Genomic DNA, 22083 nt, shown 5'->3' with positions numbered 1-22083 from the left:
ATTCGTGGAAAATTCATTTCCAAAGGATTTATCAGAAAAAAACAGTTCAAATTTGAAATCAGTTCTTTATAAAGAAATTAAAGAAAACTTATTTCGCCAATGCGGAAAGTCGGAAAAGAGTTGGAAAAACTATTGTCTCCCATATAAAAGGGCTTCAGCGGAAAAGAAATATTTGTAATAATTAATTTTAATTTTTCAGCCATTTCGTTTTCATAAATTAGTTCGAAAAATTATTCCAAATGTTAAAAAATGAACAGCACAGTTTGAGAGTGCGCGGAACATTTGAGAAGCACTGTATGCGGTTGTTGTCCGAACTACAGTCAGTAGAAGTCTCTACTAAATTAATGCACTTAACGACAGGCGACATTTAACGCAAGGTGTCCATAATAAATTTACTCACTTAACGACGATATCGACTACCGCCACAAAACATATCGAAATATTGCAACACACAACACAAAAAGCTATCAGCTATGACAGCGTATTTGCACAGCCCAGCCGCTAGATGACGCTGTGCAGGCTCTGTGTCGTATCAGTTGGATGCTGCAAGCTTCAGGAGCAGGTTCTGATTGGAGTCACTGCTGCTGACGGATGGCATTGGAATGCGCTCCTTGAACAACAGCAAAAAAAAACGTGTTTAACATACAAAAAAAACGTTATTAAACAATTTAAAGAATATTAACAAAAGTTCGCAAAGTAAATGACAACTTGAAAGCCGCTAACAAAATTTGTTAAAGCCAAAAAGTGAAAAGGCAGACAAAAAGTCTCCTGTTGTAGGCGTAGGTGTGTGTGTGTGTGTTTGTGGGTGCGCGCACAACAAAAATATAAATAAAACACACAAGCAGCAGCGCCCTCGTCGTCAATGTCAATGAAATGCAGTTGATAAAAAGTGAAATAAAAGGCCTTTAATTGCCGCTGCAGTCAATAAATCATCAAACGAAAATATGAAAGCATCTCTGGAATTTCGTGTGTAAAATTAGAAACATAGGGAGAAACAGGAAAACAGGCGAGAAAGATACAAAATAGCAATGCCAAAGAGTGCGATGGGAGAGCAACGGCAACAGCGCTGCGTGTGCTCTTCCCCACTTCCACTTCCTGCACATATGCCAGCTCCAACAAGAATAACAGCAACAACAACAACAACAACATTAACAGAACGTGCTGCTGTTACTGGGGATGCTGCTGCTGTTGCTGCTGGCGCTGCCGCTGCCTGCGCCAACTGCACGTCTGAGCGCTGAGAGCGCTACGTAAAGAGCGCACGAGAGTGCGAGAGAAAGAAAGAGAGAGAGAGTGCGCGCGTTACGTTGTGGTGGCTGCTGCTGCTGCTGTTGTCGGTGTGCCACAAGTGAGCAGCGCAACTTCATTCCGATTCGTAACGTCAAAGCAAACGGACGCAGCGACGCGCCAAATACCGAATGGAAAAGAACGTGAGATCGAAAACGTGAAGAGATCGAACAGTTTTATGCGGGAACCAAATACGCGCCGTAACTGTGCGTGCGTCTCTGTGTGTGTGTGTGTGTGTGCGCGCTGCCGACAGCAACGACAGCAATAACAATAACAATAACAATGCCGCAATGCTGAGCTGTTGTTGTTGTTGCCGTTATCATGTTGATATTGTGAGAGCACCAGCAGGATATTTGAAACGGTGTGCGTGCGCGCGTTGTTAGCGTGTGTGTGTGTGTGCGCGGCACCACGGGCAACAACTATGTGAAGTGTTCAATTGAATGCATAATATGTATATAGATAAATGTGTATGTGTATAAGCCGACACACACATAGGCAGCTGGCGGCAACTATATGAAATACTGAAGCAGGATACGCAGCGCAAACAAAAAAAAAAAAACGAATATACGAGTGTATAAAACTGAGACTAAAGTGTATAGGCGATAAGGTTACAGATGTCCCAAGCAAACACACACACTTGCACGGTGAGAGAGTGGGACAATTCGGGCAGGCCTTTCAAAAAGGATACGCAGGACACTTGCATACAACATTGTAACTGGATACATGTTTACTCATAAGCAGCCACTGCTGACATCCACGCCCAACGCTGCCGCACTGCAGCAGACAACAAATAGCAACAACAACAACAACAACAACAACAACAACAACAGCAACAACAAAGACAAAAACAACGCGTAAGTAGCCGACATGCTTAGCTATAATAAGACGCCCCACAGCCTGGACTTGGGACAGCAAGTTTTGTGGCCAAGACAAAAGGCAACCGAGCTGTGCACTCGGCGAAAAGCATTGCACAAATATCAAATTGATTTAAGATTTTAAGAGCTTAAAAAGAGCAAGAGTCATCCTATCCTATTCCTATTCCTATGCTAATCAAATTTATTTTATACTCAATTGAAGTCCTTTTTTTAAATATTTCTGTTTAACAAATTTTCAATCACGAAATGTTATTCAAATTTTAAGAACAAATCAATTTTGAAAAACAAAAATTCATATTTAATTAAAGACTATTTGAAATGCTTTCAAAATCTAAGGAACAAATGAATTCTATGCTTTTAAACTTGAAGAACCTAATTTTCTCTAAGTGTAGAGAGTTGTGGGAGGGGGGGTTGGAGGTTCAAAGCCGTTGACAGCGGCCGCTTCCTGCGCCGCTAAGTATGCAATTCTATTTTTAAGCGCACGCCAAAGTGCAAGCGAAGTAGGTGAAGTGCAGTGCGAATGCGACTGCCGGGCAACTGCCATAACCCACACACGAACTAGCACACAGAGTCGGACACACAAAACGTATTCAAGTGTAACTAAAGACGACCAATTCACAAACAAACAAACAAAAGTGCTGAACGGACGCCAGCGAACCATGAGAACCAGCGAGGAGCGAGGGACAAGGGGCGACGGCAGGGAGGGCGAACTACAACAGACCAAGAGTAGGCGGAGTAGGAGGCAGCGTCGCACAGATCGCTCCGTCCGTTCGTCCGACTGACAGACTGACAGACTGACAGGCTGACGCTCTGTCGCCGCGCTAATGTTTATTATGAAAAGCGTGCCCTTTTGAACGCCAGCGTGTATTTTCCATTTTTATTTATTTTTTGTTTTTTATATTTGTTTTTTTTTTTTTTTTTTTATGTACACTTGCCAAGGGTATTTGAATTTTTTCTCGAATTTTGTAGAGCATGAAATGAGCTGATCTTCGAACTCCTAAGCATGACTATGTTGGATTGAGCGAAAACAGTAGAGCATATAGTTATGTCGGTCTGTTTGAAGTTGATCTGGAAACTAAACTCATGTAACATGGCAAAGATCCGCATTTGTAATGCAGCCAAAACAGAAGCTGGCAGATGGCGCAGTAGACAATTTTTATTGAAATATATCTATGTCGCATTTTATTGGCAACATGTTTCACACTTTTCGGAAAATCCACCGCACTGCGTGGATCGTACCACATTTTGTATAAATAGCTATATAAAACAGTGCACGATCAATCGATTATAAGGATTATCAAGATATATATGTTTTAATATGTTTGCTTGAGCTACCCTAGAGGGTTTAATTTTGAAAATTATATATATGTAAGGGTATTCAGTGTGCGACTATACGCAGATGTCTGTTCCTTCTGGATTTTATTTATTTTTTGTTTTATTTTATGATTTCGCTGCTGCATGTTTATTTTGTTGTTGTTGTTATATATTTTTGTTGTTCTTCTCGGCGCGAGGGCCGGCGCGGCGTGGTGTGGGGGGAGGCCCTCATAATGAGTGCGCGGCGGCACTTAATGCATTGATAAAAGATGCAACAGCAACAACAACAACTCATACTACATGCCGCAAGCGCAGGCGACGTTCGCGCAATTACAGTTATAATTTGGGCATGTAACCGTTATTCAAATTCAACTCTCAAATTTAAATTCGAATGCGTATTGCAATTACCAACCCCTCTAAGAACGAGGGCTGTTCATAGAGTTAACTCCTGGAAAATATCTGATATATCGAATATGACAGCCAGCACAAAAAGCTGCCACATTTGGACACCAAGATATCAAAGAAGTTCTCAATGAATCACCTTCGACTGGGGCCAAATAAGGTGGCCATAAAATTGAGATCATAAAAACTGAGCGCTGGGATACAAATTTTCTGTTGACTTGACATTTGTCTTTGGAACATTTTTATTATAAATAGTAATTCGAGATGAAAGTAATTAAAGTGATTAGGAAAATTATAAAATTGCCTAATTATATATATAGAAAACTTAAGGCTCAAGAAGAACTGTTTCATAACAACTTGCAGCCTAATTTCAATTTGAAATATGTCTTTATTAATTTACAAAATCTTTAAACATAAACAAAAGGAGTTTCGTTTATGAATTGCATAATCTATGCATACATCAATTGCATTAGGATTGTCACAAATGAGCTAACTATTTGTGTTAAGTGCCAAACAAATCAATCAATTAGTAGGAACTCCCTAAGCCATTGTTGCACTTATTTCGAGTAATTGCAATTGGATAATGTATATGTCCTGGGTTGTTTAGCCGAATAAGCGGGTACTCATGCGGCCGCCCTCGTGTGTAACGAGTCGAGCTAACGAGTGGGCAACAAACAATCGCCAATTGGCATATAATGATCCCCTTTCAGAACTGGACTGACAGAATGACAGAATGACAGACTGACAAACTGGCTGACTGACAGACTGGCTGACGGAGTGACAAAACCAGCAGCGACATTCAAAATATTTCTCAGGCTTTGACAAATGCAATGAATATGATTTGAACGCGACTCACACTTTGGTATTTGATACTTGGCTTGGTTCTTTTTTTAATAATTTACGCGAGCTGTTACCCTTTCCAAGTCACACGCTCACACACACACTCGCACACTCACACACTCACACACACAGGCACGTAATATAGAGTCATAATTTTAGGGGTTGTATTTCTGTGTACAAATTTGAGCAACCTACAGCTTACAGCTGTTGTTCTACTGTGTCCTCCTCGGTGTTTCTAGCTCGACAAACAAGGGTTTGGTTTAAGGACAAGCCAGCGTCCATTGGCATGGGAACAACCTCCATGGGATAGGCAATCGAGGGAATGTAAACGGGAACGGGAATGGGAACGTGAACGTGAACGGGAGGAGCGAACATGAACCGTCGAACATCTTTGACTCCTGCGGTGATTAATTGTCATTCCAGACCCAAAGAACCAAGAACAACGCATGTTACAATGCAGGCAGCGAGGCAGCGAGGAATTAAAGCCCAAGACAGAAGAGCTCCTAAAAACTGGCTACCTACAAGAAAGGCAGAGGGGACAGTCGGGTTCATCGGCTGCGACTTAGCATTGGATTAGATGTCGATCATCGATACGCACAATACATAAGATCTACATAGAAATAGATGCGCTCGTAACTGGCCTTTGTCTCTCGCAAGTAGGTAGCTGTTGGCCCCTCGCCGAATGAGCTGAAAGAATACGCATCGTAAATTGTGGGCTATAGAAAATGTATCTGGTAAAACTATCTGAAAGAGGGCATTAGCATGCAACGCTGATAAATTTGTGAGCTACCTAATGCATTATCTATCCATGAGTTAAGCGCATTAAGGGTAGAAAGTTGTTTTTAGATAGACGCGAAGTAAAAGTTAAAGGTAACCAAAGATAAAGCACCTACATCTGCGCACCTAATGCGGAAATAAGTGGTAAGTAAAGGAACTCTAGAATGGAGGAGAAAGCAAGGGAGACTCAATGAAATATATTGGCAGGAACAATAAGACTTAGAGCTATGCCATTTTTTAGCTTCGCTTCTATGAAACCTATTATTGTCTATTTAGTCCCTCTTTCTCTGTGAATGCTATGTTCAAATCAACTTATATCAGTCAAACTCTATTCAAATTGGTCTCTACATCTCTTTTGGTAGAAATATGTGGGCAGGAATAAGAAGACTTAGAGCCTGGCAATTTTGAGCCCGATAAAAGTCGATCCATTCTCCTGTTTATGGAGCATATTCACATTTTCTCTTTGAATGCTATTTCTTAAACTCGAGTCAGGCTTGCCTTTGGCATTTGTTTATTTCATTTGTAGGCTAGTGTAAGGCACAGTTAAGGTCTTGGCATTGAGTGTAGGCAACATCAGTTGGTTTGCCAATCGATTTGTTTGGCGTTGGGCATCGTAAATTAGCTTAGGGTCCAAGTGTGTGCCAAATAAGTTTCTCTCTCACACTACATACCATCCCCCCCCTCCCCCCCACCACCCTACAGCAAGCACTGCCCCCTTCTCGAATAAATGGCTGCTGGTCAGCATCAGCGGAAACTTTGAGCTAGATTGAAACTTTTCTAATGAGATACAAATGATAAGAGTCATCAGTTGCTCAGCTGCTCGGTTTGTGCCACTTATTTAACTGATGCGGCATAATAAATAATTTGCTTATTGCATGCACATGGTCCGGGCGTGGGCCTATATCTAATCTATTGTATTGTATCTTGTAGATACATATGTATCTATGCGCCAGCAGCAGATACGCGGGCTGTGAAACTTTTGTTTCGAATTCAACAACAATTACGCTTAATTAATTTAAAGATGTTTTCTGCCGTTTGTTGTTGTCGTCATGTCTCTGACAAAACCCACCCTCTCGCCTTCCTCGCCTTCCCTCGCTGTCAAGTCGCATAAATTTTTGAGCAGTTATGAAGGCGTTGCGACAACAGAGAGGGAGAGCGGGGAGTGAGGGGCGCGAGTTGTGCCGCTTATAAATAGATTAATTAAAATCATCTTTAATTGTTTGATTACAAGACTGGCCCAAAAAAGCAAAAGGAAATTAAAAGGCAAGCGCAGAACGAGCTCACAATAGCTGCGCTTTATCTAGAGAGCAGGCTCAGCGGAGTGTTGTGCGTGTGTGTGTGTGTTGTGTGTGGGCAAAATGCGCAACATGTGAAATCCACATGCGGCAACGATTGCCACAGCAGCAGCAGCACGGTCCCTTGAGTTCTGAAGATTTCATTTGTGCTACAGATGTTTACTGATTGTACAACATAACTACACACACTCCAGCACACACACACACACACACACACACCGATACACTTACGCTCACACACACACACAAACACTCAGCAAAAGTCACACGCAATTGAAGCAGCGGCATCTGCCAGATACACTTCAGCTTTTAGCTTCATCTTCAGGCGCGTCGCACAGCAACTGCCGCTGAATTTCGAGTGGCATTTGATTTTAGTGCGCCCGAGTGTGTGTGCGTGCGTGCGTGTGTGCGTGTGTGCGTGTGTGTGCTCTTGTGTGTATCTGGAGTACTGCAGAGGCATAAAAATTATTGCTGCCAACGACTGAGTCAGTCAGTCATCAATTATTTTATAGAATGCTCACTTGTTTTCTGCCTTGTACTACGCGCATTGTCTGCGTGCCTCCCTTCCCTCACCCAACACGCCCCCTCTGTCTTAAAGGGGGGGAGCGCACAACTTTTGAAAGTTCTTTTCTTTTCATTTCGCAGGAAGGGCTTCGACGGCAGCCCGCAATAGTTGTGAAATTAAATTGAATGCGACGCCGATTATCCCACGCAATCTTTCATTCATTCAGTCAGTCATTCATTCATTCATTCATGCATGACGGCTGTCTCCTGTCGCCCGTCCGGGCTAGAAAGCAGTTGCCTCTTGCGACTTACTCCTCCGCCAAAAAAAAGTTGAGTGTAATCATGAAAAGTTCAGGCGGAAGAAGCTGCTGCTGCTGTTTCTTCTATGCGAGCATCCCTTGCTCAGCACACACACACACACACACACACACACACACACAATATAAGTTGATTATATGCACACGCAGAATCTTTTCAATCTGGCCATAAATCGGAAGACCCTGTCTGTCAGAGTCTGTCTGTCAGTTTCGACGCTACGACTGCCTGCTCCGCTTTGCCGAAATCAATGCAAACTTCGTTGCTTTTTTTTATGTCTTTTGCGGTTCCAATAAATAAAATCCATTCGATTATAAAGTGCACACAAAGAGAATGAAATGCGGCTGATAAGCGCTTTACACAATCCATTTGGCCTACTTCAGTTCATTAAAAATCTATTTAAACAATGAGGAATGTGTAAGGGGCCATGCATTGCGCTCGACTGGCAGTTACCCTAGGAATTGGACTCTTTTGCATATTGTTTGCCGAATAGTCTTTTGCCATCAACTTCATTTATGGAATATATATATATATATACAGTTTCGTTGCATCTGATATATATATATAAATATATTTAAACCTGCTCTTGCAACTTCTCAGCCATGTCTCAAGTAATCCCATTCAATTACAGGGTATCAAAATGTGCAAGCCTGCAGCAAGGCGCCAAAGTCTGCCCGATAAGGCGGCAATTCGGGGGCGGGGCAAAATTGTGAATCTGGAATTTAACGATTTCATGTGGCACATTTTGATTAATCTTTACAGTCTGGCGACAATTTTAATGGCCAGCGATGCCTCGATAATTATTATGCTCATAAATTCGCAACAATAATCATTTTTTGCCATGCCAAATTTGCACGAATTTTAATCAATCATAAAAGATAAGTGTTAATATGCGAGAGGGATTTGTTTACATAACGCTTAAACGAGCTGGCATAAATCTAATTTATTTAAGCAGCCCAGCAAATATCAGATATATACATATATAATATATATTACATTACATGGCCTGGCTTGAAGGCCTCGTCAAACAAGAGTCTAGACAAATCGAAAACAAAACCAACTTCAATATTCGGCTATAATTGAATGCACACAAACAACACAAATGTGTGTGTGTGTGTGTGTGTTATGCCAGAGGGAATACTATTATTATAATCTGGTCAGCTCACATACACGCACACACACATGTACAGGCGCATATATTGACAGACACTCAAGTGTCCACAAGCACCCTGTAAATCCAATTGAATTACGCATAAAAGGCGCTTAAACCAAAAGAAATGACGCTCGTGACGATGAAGATGATGACCAGGCGAGAAAGAGGCAGATAAAAAGGGAGAGGAAGCGGTAAAAGACGCCTATCCAATATGTATTATTTCTCCATTTAATTCCCTTATTATCCGACATTTTATAGCTACGCGTGGCCCACGACTGCCTTTTGGCCCAATCATAATCACAATTTTACATCAAGCGGCGTTTCCGCAACAATTTACATATCGACTTTTCAGTATGTCGCCTGCCTTTGTCGACATTAAAGTGAGTAGAGGGAGGAGGGGGGGCTGGTTGAGCAGCCAGCAGTAGTTAAGAGCGTGCAGTAGGCTGCAGTTTAAACTTATGCATGATTAATACATAATTACAAAGGCAAACACATAAACTCCAACTCAAAGAGGTCTGAGCGTGGAGGGGGGCGTGGGTCTAGAGCTGAGGGCCGCATTTTAATGCCTGAGCCAACGGACTCAACACACAACTAATAACATTTAAAAGACGACAAAAGACACACAAACACACAGAAGACAAAAGCCTGTGGGTTCCCACACAGCACGTCCTGAATGACTACCGAGTGCCTGCCTCTGCCTCTGCCTCCGCCTTCGCCTCGGCCTCGGCCTGGCTATCTATCGTGGTCTTGGCCATAAGTATATGTATACATAGCTGTTATTAATATTTCGATTTGGTACTAGCGATTCGTAGAACTTGACACATGACTTGCATAACTAATCAGACAATAGTTATACCCTACACCTCAAACGCTTGGCATAGCCCAACGGCTGATTGATGATGACGAAAATTGACTTCATCAATGGGTAATCGGAAATGTGGTTTGTTGCAGGATGTACACAAAGGAGTGAGAGGAGCGGAGGGCGGGGGGGAGGGGGTAGGTCTATTATGTAACATGATATTAATATTTATCATCATGTTGCATGATATTCACATTTATGTCGTTTAATATTATTTCAATTTTGTTATTCAAGTGCATACGATTTTTCTTTAATGATTTCTTGCCTGAGTTCTGAGTATTGCAAACAGGTTGTTAGAGGAAGTTGAAGAAGTGTGACAGTATTAAAAATGCTTAGCTGGGCTTATTTGAATAAATCCAATCAAAAAGCTTTTCAGTTAAGTTTCAATTTGTTCATTCTATAGAGAATGTGTGTTGTTTCCAGGTATACGTCAAATCTTTCTTATATTATCTTAGCGTGGTATTACAGCGAAATATGTTTAGCGTGTAGATGAGAAGCCGGGTACGTCTGGGTGTTGCCTTAGACGATGGGCATAGTTGAATAAATCCGATCAAAAAGTTTGCTTCTCAGTTTAGGCTTAAATTTGTTCGAATCATAATGAATGTGCCTCCAGTCCTGGTCATGCATAAATGCAATCTTTTGGTATTTTATCTAAAAATTTCGCTTAAGTTAATTCATACACAATATTCCTAAGTTTCGAAACCGGAAATTGTTCTACAGTTGACACGCTTTGTTCCAGCTTGTTCTGTTTTTATTTTTGTCTATGCTTGGGTCAATGTATCTCGAAATTCCCAAATCTATTTCCACATGGATATACACGTTTTAATGCTTTACAGATATCAATGCCATATGTATCCTAATTCAATTGTGGTTTCTTTTAAACACAATTTCCTGTTGCAATAATTTCCTGTAGGTGATTAGCCAGTCGCATTGACTGTAACAAAATTCAACGTTGGGCATAATGATTATTAATGCGTGTGCTTGTGTGTGTGTGTGTGTGTGTGTGTGTGTGTGTGTGTTTCGCTTAAGATATGAACACTTTAGTTCATTCATGGACACTTTTCAGTGGCTCTGACAAACTGCTGCGGCATTCGGTGCTTGCCAAGTGGGCAAATTGTTGTGGTTTAGGAGTCGTTCGGGTCTGACATATGAGGATGGAATGCAACTGAAGTACGTGAACCAAAAGCCATTTAAATGTATTTCTTATCTGACATTACAGATCGGGCCGTGGCGACATCAACCCAAACCCAAACCGAAAGCAGCTAATGCCAGCATACCTCAACAGCAGCAGCAGCAGCAGCAGCCGGAGAAGAAGCGACAGCAGCAGCAGGTGCAGTTGTTGCTGTACAGGAAACGCAGGACACGACAACAACAACGACAACAACGACAACAACAACGACAGCAGTGATAAAAACTGACAACGAATTATTAACGAGAAGCCGAGACAAGCGCAAGACAGATAGAAGCATGACGTCGTCGTCGTTGCACAAAGCCGGAAATGTGATTATAGTTTTAGTCAGCCTGCAGCTAATGTGGCTAAAATTGGCCGGCTGTCGGGATTTGCCTTTGGGCAGCGATTACGGCAGCATGTCCGCCTCCGTGGAGGATGTGGACCTCGTCGAGCCGCTGGTCACCGAGCAGACAGCGCCGCATCAACGCCTCAACCTGGAGTCTGGACTCAACAGCAGCGAGGATGGCCGAGCGCCGGCAGCTGCGGCTGGCGGCGGCACAGCTTCCGTTGTGGGCGCCGGCACTTTGCTGGAGGAGTTCAATGGCGGCAAACTGAGCCCGGCGGAGGCCAGCAATACGCTGCCCATATTCCTCAGCGAGCCGGAGAGCGTTTTTGTGGTCAAGAATCGGCCGGCGGTGCTCAAGTGCAAGGCATCGCATGCCCTGCAGCTGCACTTCAAATGCAGCGGCAGTTCGCAGCCGCCGCCGTCGACGCACGACAAGCACGTGGATCCGCACACGGGCGTCCACATGGAGGAGGTCACCGCCACCATACATCGCGATCTTGTCGATGAATATTTCGGCAAGGGCCCCTTCAAGTGCGAGTGCCAGGCGTGGTCGTCGCGCGGCGTGGTCAAGAGTCAAGCGGCCACGGTCCATATTGCATGTGAGTATTCAGAGGGTGGCTCTCAGAGCTGAGCGTTCGTCGGGTTTGCAATCGTGCTCGTGTCTAAGTATTTATGTTCGAACAATATTTAGCCCATGAAGGAAAATAGGGTGCACAATTTAACTGAACTTAAATGGAATATTACATTTTATGGAGTATTTGCGACACGCTTAAACACGACGTGCTCGTGTTTGAAAACTGGCACGCGTGCATCACTAGTTTTAACAATAAAAAAAGGGCTTTTTTCGGCACGCCGAAGATTTAATACACTTGCTCGTATTTAAGAAGCTCAGGGAAAATATTAAATGCCGAGCATGGTTAAGACATGTTGTTAAACAAAGAGGATCGTTCCTATGGCAGCTATATGATACAGTGGTCCGATCTTAAGAGGATTTTGCATAAATATAGAGAGCATGGTGAAAATTATGAATACCGAAGGATAGCTTTAGAAGTGAGGCACTGATCAGGAATATATAAACTTTATGGGGTCGGAGATGTCTCCTTCGCTGCGTTAAATATTGCGAGACCAAATTATATAATACCCTCTGCAAGGGTATAAAAATGCGCGCCGACAGCAGCTGCGTCATGCACCCTACTCGTGTATACCCTACTTTAACCGCATTTCACCCCATTGCAGACATTCGCAAGTCCTTTGGCCAGTCGCCCACCTCGTTGCGCCTGGAGCTGGGCAGCCGTGCGGAACTGCATTGCGAGCCGCCCGGCGGCTTTCCGGAGCCGAAGCTCAGCTGGCACAAGAACAATGCGCTTATAACGGGCGACAGCGACACGGGTATCACGGTTAGCGGCAGTACGCTCACCTTCCGCCAGGTGGCGCTGCAGCATATGGCCAACTACAGCTGCAGCGCCGAGAATTTGGCCGGCAAACGTGTCTCCGATTCGGCTGTGCTCATTGTCTATGGTCAGTACACACACACACATATTTACGGATTGTACGACATATTTTCTAAACTCACAATTCCCCTCTCTCTCTCCCAATTCTAACCACAGTTAACGGCGGCTGGAGCGCCTGGAGCCCGTGGCGCGAGTGCAAATGCAGCGGTAAACCGAGTCAGGGCCGCAAGCGAACGCGCACCTGCACCAACCCGATGCCCTTGAATGGGGGCGCCCAGTGTGCCGGCCCCCAGGTACAAAAGTCAGCGGACTGTGCCGCATGTCCAGGTATGCCAAAAGCGTTTCCTCTGGTTACCCACAAATTTGTGGGCGTTGCCCGTTTTTGGGCCGGGTAAATTTTAAAGTGTAACCGTAATTGAAGGGCCAACAACGAAAATTGTCAATTTAAATGGCAGCTCAGCACCGCCTGTGGGCGTTGGCAGCCACCTGCGTCCCTGTGAGCCCAATTCCCCTCCCACCGCTCCGGCAGCACACAAATAAAGAACGTCGACGTACGACGCACATTTTTCACACCCAGGCAACGAGCTAGCAGGGAGTCAAGCACAAAGCACTGCGCCGCAAAAGTTCAAGAGGGCGTTCCAAAAAAAGAAACAACAAAATGCAGGAAAATGAGAATAAATTGCCAAAACCGAAGTTAGTTATACACTTACCTAATTCAAGCTGTGGAAGAAGTAAATATTTGAGATTAGTTGGATTTCTTGCTTTCATCAAATAGATATTAAAATAGATAAAGGGACTTTTATATTATAAGCTAGATTAATTTCTACAACAGTTAAAGGAATTTCGGAAAGGAGTTCTTCTTTCGATCAATTAATTTTAAATTATTGTTAAGCCAAGCTCAAAGAAAAAGTTAATTATACTTTGATACTATTTCATAGAAATATAAAAGCATTATTTTAGGGTTAATTTCACACCCGTGCGAGATATTCCATAAAGGAAAGTATCAAAGTAGAACCCTTCGTTCATTTTATCAAAGACAAATCTCTTGCAATCTAAAGTAGGGATTTTCGAGAATATAATTATGTCGAAAACCCGCAGTTAATTTGTTGACAAACCGTACGAGATATTCGTGCTACCCATTTCTGGACCCGAGTCCAATAAATTTTTGAGTGAGCGCCGAGTATTTCATTTTAAACACGCATTCGGCTGCGTCTGCTATTGTGGAGTAGCTGCCTTTTGAAACGACGACAGATATCTCCACAAGCATGGCCAGATATATATCTGTATATATACGCACATATAGATGGGATAGATTGGACGTGCACAGGAGGGGGCGACCCCGCCGTTGAAACCGTTGGCACCGTTGGACCCGGGGGCGTCTGCTGGCGGCATACCAGTCATCAGTCGCTGACTAAATGGTGACAAAGGCATTGAAGGGGTTGGGTGGGGAGAGTGAAGGCAGGCTGGCAGCGCCGAGGGTGGGGGCGGGGGACAGGGGGTTGTTGCACAACGTGATTTCGGTTTTGGCATTGGACTGCAGGACCCGGCCGAGCTGGGGGCGCGCTCTTTTTGTGACAGACGCACGGGCGGCATGTGTTTGAGACTCTTCACTTTTATTCATGTAAATTTATTGTATTGCACATTGTATTGTAGTGCACGCACACACGCACACCCGCACACACACACACACGCACATACACAAAGAAAGCAATTCTGGCAGGCGCACAGCGGGCACAGCAATGAGCAATTGTTGACAGACAAGCGGGGCAAATGGAGCCGGAGCAGGGGGGAGGAGCTGCTGAAGCAGCAATAGCAATACACTTTCAAGTGGGCATCTCGGAGGGGGTGGGTGCTGGTAGGGTGGTTGGGCCGCTTTTTCTATGAAAAGTGTGTCATAAAATTAATTTTAAATTTCGCTTCGGTTTCGCTTTTTTTTTTCCTTTTTCGTTTCATCGTCAACTTATGACTTTTTCATCCCCATGGAATCGTGTCAACCTTATGGCGCTTCATCTGCTGCTGATGCTGCTTACCGTTGCCACGCCCACGCCGCCTGCCAACGCCCGTGATTACGCTGATGCTGACAACGACAACGACAACAACAACAACAACAGAGGACACTCAAATCGTGAGCGCTGATGGATTTGACATTTCGTCGAGTAAGCGCAGTAAGTTCCAAACGAAAGCCTGACAATGTGCATCTCATTCAACAACAACAACAACAGAAAAGGGCTGCCCATTGGAGCTGGGTTTCAAAAGGGGGGTGGGGGAGTCGGGGGCTAGAGTTCAATATGACATTGTGTTAAAGTTGAATGCTTAACGAGCCAAGCTCGAAATTGTTAGTTGGAATTGGTCTAGAGGGTTGCAGTTTTTTTTTTTTTTGGGAGCTCGAGCATTCGGGCGGTTACGCTTTACAATTCAATAAACAATTGTGTTAAACTGTGCCAAAGGCAGCATCCATAGCACGGCCCGGATACGCCGTATCCAGCTCCAACGAACCATGGAGCGATTCATTCAAAACACTCAGCCTCATTCATTCAATCGCAAAGCTGTGAAGCTGTAGCTGTTGCCGGACTAACTGACTTAGTTCGGGTTGTCTATTGGGTGTCTCCCCCATCTCTAAGGCAAAAGTGACGTCATTGTTGACGGCAACTTAAAAATCACTTACCACGATTTTCGCTGTCTGATTCATGCAACAGTCTGGCGACGACCCTTGAAGCAAACAGCAGGGCAGAGCAGCAGGATAGAGCAGCAGGGGAGAGCAGCAGGATGCGTTAGCTGGAGTGGGGCATGTCACTCACTCACACACATACACACACATAATTTAACTGCTGACGGGAAGGAGGACAACTTGCCAGCTCGCCTTTCGACGGGGGTGGTTTTTGGGCACAGGAAGTGGCAAATGCCGATATATATATGAGTTTAGCATAGGCATACATCTAGCCAGGCCAAGCGAACAGCCAAGACCCACGATATGCACATTTTGCGCTTTTTGTTTAGTTTTCGGACTTGGCGGCGGCCCCCAACGACAAACAAAGAAAAAATTGAAATAAACGAAGCAAAATGCGAAAATAGAAAAGCATTAAAATGACAATCACTTTTACTCGAGACATTGGAAGAGGGAGGTTTGCTGCTGCTCTTAAATATGCTGGGAACATTTTTTTGGTCTGAAGAGCTCCCCAGGGTTGGATGCGTGCCATAAATTCTGGGGCGCTGCATTTGGTTGGTAAAAGGTGCCATAATTGCGACGCATCTATTAGTTAAAGCAATGCCATAAAATGTAATGCGAGGCCCACTCACAGCGCAGAATATCCTACAATTTCCCACGTTGCGCGCCTTTTGATAAATGACTGCGGGGCCTGACGCTGTCGGGAATGTGTGCTAAATCATGTTAATATGACTTTTGATTTCTAAACAGCTTGCCTCACTCTGTACTCTCTCCTTCTCTCTTTCTCTTTCCCTTTTAGTTGCTCGGTGGTCATCGTGGAGCGAGTGGAGCGTCTGCTCCGCGGAATGCATACAAGTGCGTCGCAGAAAATGCCTGACGCACGCCACAGTTGCCGCCGATGTGGCAGATGAGGCTGGCGAGCTGCTGCAGCTGACTGGCGGAGTGGGCGCCGCAGCACTCAGCTCAAGCAGCGATGGCGACGGCGACGCTGATGGCTCAGGATATGGCAAATCATTGTGCGCCGGAAAAGACATACAAACGGCCGAATGCCGTGGAGAGCAATGCCAGATTGGCAAGGATGGTAAGTGTGTTTATGACAACAACAGACAGCCAGTGGGTCGGTCGGTCTGCCAGTCAGTCGGCAACAAAGTAGACAGTTAGACAACAATAACAATCACAGTGGGCACAACAGACACAACAGCCAGAAACCAAAAGCATAGCCCGAACGGGCCACCACACAAAAGCCGAGCACTCAACGCTGATTGTCACAATGGGAAATTAACCAAGTGCATTTTGTTTGTGCATGTCCGCCCCCAACCACGGCTCTATAATATAAAAATGGTAAAATAAATCAACCACCCAGCCACTAGAAAGGCCACTCAATCCCCACTGCGTTGAGTATTTTCCAAAAAGGGTCGCAAATCAATCGCAGTCCAATTTGCAGCTACCCCACGTTGGGCGCCTGAGCTAAGAATCTGCGCCCCATGTTTATGCGCTTTGCCAGATAATTAGGCAAAGCGACAAAGACGACGACAGCACAGAGTATCATTCAACTGGCCAAACTGCTTATCCCCAAACCAATATACCCAACCACTTTGAAGCTTTCGACATGTCATTGTTGCTGCTGTTTGGTCTACGATTTACAATCAGGGCGGCGAGAAGTGCGTGTGCGATTTGCGATTGAACCCAACTCAAATATAGTTCGTTTTGGGGGGGTTAGCCAGGGTCCATTGGGATCAATTATGCGACTGTCACAGTGTGTAATTGAAAGGATCAGCAGAGGCAAGTTCCGCAACCATTCAACACATCATTTTTGGTACATTTACGGGTTTCTTTTCGTTAATACCCTGGGCTCATCGAATGTGAACAAACAAGGGCTTAATGGACACTTGGGCAAATGTGTGTAACAGGCAGCAGAAAGCATCACCTACTGTTCAAACATGGGAGATCTTAGGAATTGGAACACATTTCCATCTTTAAGCTCTCAGTATAGAAGTTTTTTAAGAATGGATTTTGAGACACAGGATATTCTCCTAGTCGAACAACTTCGACTAGACAATTTCTGCTCGTTTTTTCTGCATGTTATTTGATTGCTGTTGAAAAGTTTCTGCGAATGAAGAGTGACACTTTGTTGGTTTTGACTTGAGCCTTTGGCTTATTTTCCATTTTATTACATTTGCTGTGGCTCAGAGCGCCAGTTGGACCCCGGGCTAATATCCCTGGGGCTGCTGCAACAGTTGTAGCCAAAGTCCTGAGGCTTTATTATGTGGCCATTGTGGCAACTGGCAATCCGGGGGGTAGGGTGGGGAAGTACTATACCCTCTCTAATCTCTTAGCATGACAAATACGCTTTTGATGTCTCAGGCAGGAGTCTACAAAAAATCAGCATGCAAAATGCAGAAAAAAAAAATAAATGGAAAAGCGAAAGCGCAAGAAAAAGTCTAAAGTTTGGTTTCAGGGGGGGTAGATCCATTCAAAGCGAAGGATGCTTCCGATGCTGCAAGCGGCTCTGTCGCTGATTTACAGCGAATATAATTGCTCATTTCATACATTGTATAATGCGTTCTGAGTGTGTGTGTGTGTGTGAGTGTGTAATAATCATAATATATATACATATACAGTGGAGTAATTCCTTGCGCTGCAGCGATTCCTTTGCGCCCGGCACAGCGCCAACCAGTCACCGCCAGCGCCACCAACAATGACGACAACAATCACAGCAACGGAAACAAGCCGAGCAACAATGGCGCTTGGGGCAAGGGAATGGGTGACGGTGCGGGTGCGGGTGCGGGTGGCGGCAGCAGGGGGTAGCGCACAATAATGCGAAATAGACGCCGGATTGTTGGGGGGGGGCATTGAGTAACTGTGGCTTCCATGGACCAAGGGGGTCTGAGCATACAAACATAAAACATTAAATACAGACATATACAGGCCATAACAGAGAGAAGGAATAACCGAGCGACAGACAGACCGACAGACCGAGTGAGCGAGCGGTCGACCGAGGGGGCGACCGAGGGACCGACCGACCGACCGACCGACCAAGCGGCAGATACGGCTACGCATGGCTGCTTTGGATTGATGGCAACATTTTTTGGATGCGACCGCGTTTGGTTTCTGTTTTTGGTTGACTCAACTTTTGCGTATGTGTGTTTGTGGTGGGAGGGGGGGCGAGCATTCTTTTTAATACAAAAGACAAAGATTGAGATTGGCAGATGCAGGCGAAATCTGGATTTGGGGTGGTGCTTTTCACGCCAAGGCACATATTAAAAACCAAAAATCAGCAGTTTTATTCAATCCGCCCATCTTCTCTGCCCTCTCTGCCCTTACAGACTTCGATTGGACACTGTACTTGGGCCTGGCCTTCATCACAGCCGTTTGCTTTGCCTTTGGCACCGCGCTCATCTGCTGCGCCCGCCGCGGCATTCGCCACAATCCGCACTACAACATGGCTCGCTCAGGTAAGTCGATTTCGCATTTTGCGACTGCGGCAATTGAATCTGTGCTGACACGCTTCCTGTTGCCCTCGCCGCTGTTTTTTGTTGTTGCAGTTATGGATGCGGATTATATGCCCGGCGTTGTCGATAAGAAGGAGATGCGCATGCACATCGAGGCAGCCAATTTGGGATACGATTATGTCAATCCCGGACATCGTTATTTGCCCGGCGAGCACATCGTCGGCCTGGGCGTCGGCTGCGGCGGCGGCGTCACGGAGCATCACTACGATGTGCCCAACTTGGCGGCCAAGTAAGTTGCAAAACTTGTACTTTAATCCCACAAAGCGGATTACCATCGCTACAGTTTGGATTGGGTTCGATAGCTGCTATGCACAGCTGGATACATTTATGTGCCTTTAAGTATGCAAAGAGGCTTCGGAGCAGATGAACAAGTCTTTGGTCAAATTCGCAAAAGATGGAAAGCAACGTCTTGTCACTTAAGTGAAATTTTAGGAATAGACCCTAAATATTGAAGATCCTTTGATACTGAGCACATAAATCGAATAGCTCATCCATCGTCAGAATCCTTCAACTAACTCTTCGCTCTGCCCTTTCTCTTCCCTTCAGCTACACGAATCCCATAGATGACCTGAGCGCAGATTATCTATCCGAAACGGGCGACTCCTCCACAGCGGACACCTGTAAGTAACCCTCAGGCCTAGCCTAATGCCAGCTCTCGCTCAAAACTCTCTCTCCCTCTCAATTTTCCGTAGCCAATTCCACGTTCGACATGAATGCCAAGCTCTCCATACTGAACGCCTCGAAGAGCAGCAGCTACGAGCTGCTGGGCAGCAACGGCGGCCAGCTGCGTCTGTATGGCGGCGAGCTGTTGCTCTTTGTGCCGGAGCTGGCCATTGGCAAGCATCTGAAGAAGCACGTCTCCCTGATGCTGCTGAGCGACGAGTGCAGTCGAATTGCCTGCGCCACGGACAGCTCCATACTGTGCAGCAGCGTGTTGCACTGTGCGCCCCGAAATTATGGCTTCATTAAGCCCGTGATACTCCGGATACCGCATTGCCTGCTGGCGCCGGAGCAATGGCATGTGCACATCTACCATGCGGACAGCGAGCAGGACGATCTGAATGTCGGCTGGCGGCGAGCGGTGTCTGTGGGCGAGGAGACGATAAATACGCCAATGTTTGTGCAGCTGGAGCCGACGGCCGTTTACATTATGACCGAGCAGCTGGGCCACTTTGCCGTCGTGGCCGAGCCGCGCATCCAGCAGCCGGCGATCAAGATGAAGCTGCTCGCCTTCAGCCAGCACACGCCGCCCAGCAGCAGCGCCAACTGCAGCCTGCGCATCTATGTGGTCAAGGATTTCCCCAACAGCCGGGACATATGCGCCAATGTCGAGTGCAAGCTAGGCGGCAGCTATCTGGGCGAGAGTCAGGTCTTTGGCTTCGTGCTGAACAGCCTCAATCTGAATATACGCGTGCGCTGCCGAGATGCCGACGTGGGAGCTGGCGATGCGGCAGATGCGCCCTACGAACATGCCATACCCTACCAGCACATATTAAGCAACAATTCCATATTGCACTGTGAGTTTAGTGTGCGGCGCCAGGAGCAGCAGACGCTGTGCGTCGACTTTGGCCAGGGCGAGCAGCTCGACTTTTATACGTTCAGCATGCCCGGCCAGGGACAGGGCCTGGGCCTGGGTTCGGCCGAGGAGCTGGCCTCGACAACGAACACGACCATCTCGATAGATCGCCAGGGCAACTATGTGAACGAGAGCTGTGTGCTGGACTTTGTCCAGCTGCCACATGCCACGAAGCGCTTGATATGCGCCGCCTTGGATCCGCCGCGTGCGGACGAGCGTGACTGGCGGCTGCTGGCCAAGAAATTGAGCACGGATCGGTATATTGCATACTTTGCCACCAAGCCCTCGCCCACCGAACAGATACTCAATCTGTGGGAGTGTCGCGCCAACAGTGGGCGCGGCAGCGGGGGAGAAGTCGGAATTGGCGGCGGCGGCATTTCTAACGGTAACAGTTCCAGTTGCATTTCGCATGCGAACAGCATAATGTCGCTGCTGCTGACGCTCAAGGAGATGGGACGCCAGGATGTGCTGGACATCATAGTGGACACCATTGGGCCGCTGTGGATTTAGGTCGGGTATAGCTGTTGAAAACAACAACTAAACAAAACATGTTCATGAGTTGCCTTTTATTTGAAAAATGTTTAAAAAAAATGAAATAGAGAGTGCGAACGAAATGGGAAACGAAGCGAAACGAAACGAAAAGAAACGAATCGAAAATATGAAACATGCTAAAATTGTAATCAAAGTCTAGGCATATAAGGCATAGACATAGTCACATAGTCTGTACTAGTTACGTAGTCTAAGCTAAAGATATATATATATATATATATATTATATATAATATATGTGTAGTGTGTTGTGTTCGAGTCTTTTTCGGAACTCTGAACATTTGCTCAACGAACTCTGTTCCCCATGGGTGCCATGCATTTTTGATACTAAACTAAAATACATTAAATATACATATATATTATATAGAATTAAATGTAAGTTTACGATTATGTTGAAAGTTATTTGTGGCTTAGCAAACTTATAGTTTTAAACAATAGTTTGTAGTTTTCACGTATATCGAATATTTAGTAGGGGTATTCAGCTACTAACTAAACAAAAAAAAACCTGTGCTAAGTTTTCAAGTTTCTAGGCAAAGCACCCCACGTTCTGCCAGCTTGAACTGCTGACCATATGACGGCGTCTCTCTATGTTCAGGCAGTTGAAAACTGTTTGCCAAATCGTTGAATTTACTCAACCGACTCTAGTTATAGACCATAATAAAAAAGAAAGCGTAGCATACCTATATACACTCACACATTTACATATATAGAAAGCATATAGAATGTAGAGGAAGAAACATTAAGAAACCGAGTAGCTTGTTAGACATACTCAAGTGATAACCTTTGTATTTGTCTCTAGTTCATAAGTTCACAAACTGTCGTTTCAAAAATCGTTAATCAAACAAGATAACAAGAACAACAACAAGAATAAGAAGAACAAATGAATATTTCAACAATAATAACGAATATTTAATGGCCCAATGAATAAGCATACAATTTAGTCCTATATGCAAGACATAAAAGAGAACAAAAACTGTAGTTTAAACATTCTTACTAAATCGAATACAAATTGACGAACAGTTCCCAGTTTTGATTGATTTTGTTTTTTGTATGACATGCTGTAGTTTTTATGTATTTATAATATGATTTTATAAAATGACAAAACAGCAGAAAAAATGCAATTGAATAAAGACGTTACTTACTGTAAAAAATATATAAGCTCTCTATTACTATGAACATATGAAACTAATTTAAAC

At 44.9% G+C, this 22083-nt stretch overlaps 1 protein-coding gene across 1 annotated transcript; it reads left to right on the top strand.

Annotated features, from left to right (window-relative positions):
- The first annotated feature begins 556 nt into the window (after nucleotides 1-556).
- On the top strand, nucleotides 557-21440 carry unc-5. Its single transcript, XM_002059871.4, has 10 exons — nucleotides 557-2138; nucleotides 10838-11734; nucleotides 12372-12653; nucleotides 12743-12913; nucleotides 14698-14751; nucleotides 16051-16332; nucleotides 18578-18706; nucleotides 18797-18992; nucleotides 19310-19383; nucleotides 19456-21440. The coding sequence occupies exons 2-10, from the start codon at nucleotides 11086-11088 to the stop codon at nucleotides 20847-20849; spliced, it is 3231 nt and encodes a 1076-aa protein (XP_002059907.1). The 5' UTR covers nucleotides 557-2138; nucleotides 10838-11085; the 3' UTR covers nucleotides 20850-21440.
- Nucleotides 21441-22083: the final 643 nt, after the last annotated feature.

This window comes from Drosophila virilis, chromosome 5, assembly GCF_030788295.1.
Source record: "Drosophila virilis strain 15010-1051.87 chromosome 5, Dvir_AGI_RSII-ME, whole genome shotgun sequence".
NCBI classification, from domain to species: Eukaryota; Metazoa; Arthropoda; class Insecta; order Diptera; family Drosophilidae; genus Drosophila; species Drosophila virilis.
The sequence above is the reverse complement of the archived record's forward strand: the minus strand, read 5'-3'. Positions and strand labels throughout refer to the sequence as shown.

Coding starts and splice junctions, on each gene's coding strand:
- unc-5 (XM_002059871.4), top strand. CDS start 11,086: ATGACGTCGTCGTCGTTGCACAAAGCCGGAAATGTGATTATAGTTTTA. Junction 11,735..12,371: donor GGCCACGGTCCATATTGCAT/GTGAGTATTCAG, acceptor ACCCCATTGCAG/ACATTCGCAAGTCCTTTGGC. Junction 19,384..19,455: donor CTCCTCCACAGCGGACACCT/GTAAGTAACCCT, acceptor AATTTTCCGTAG/CCAATTCCACGTTCGACATG.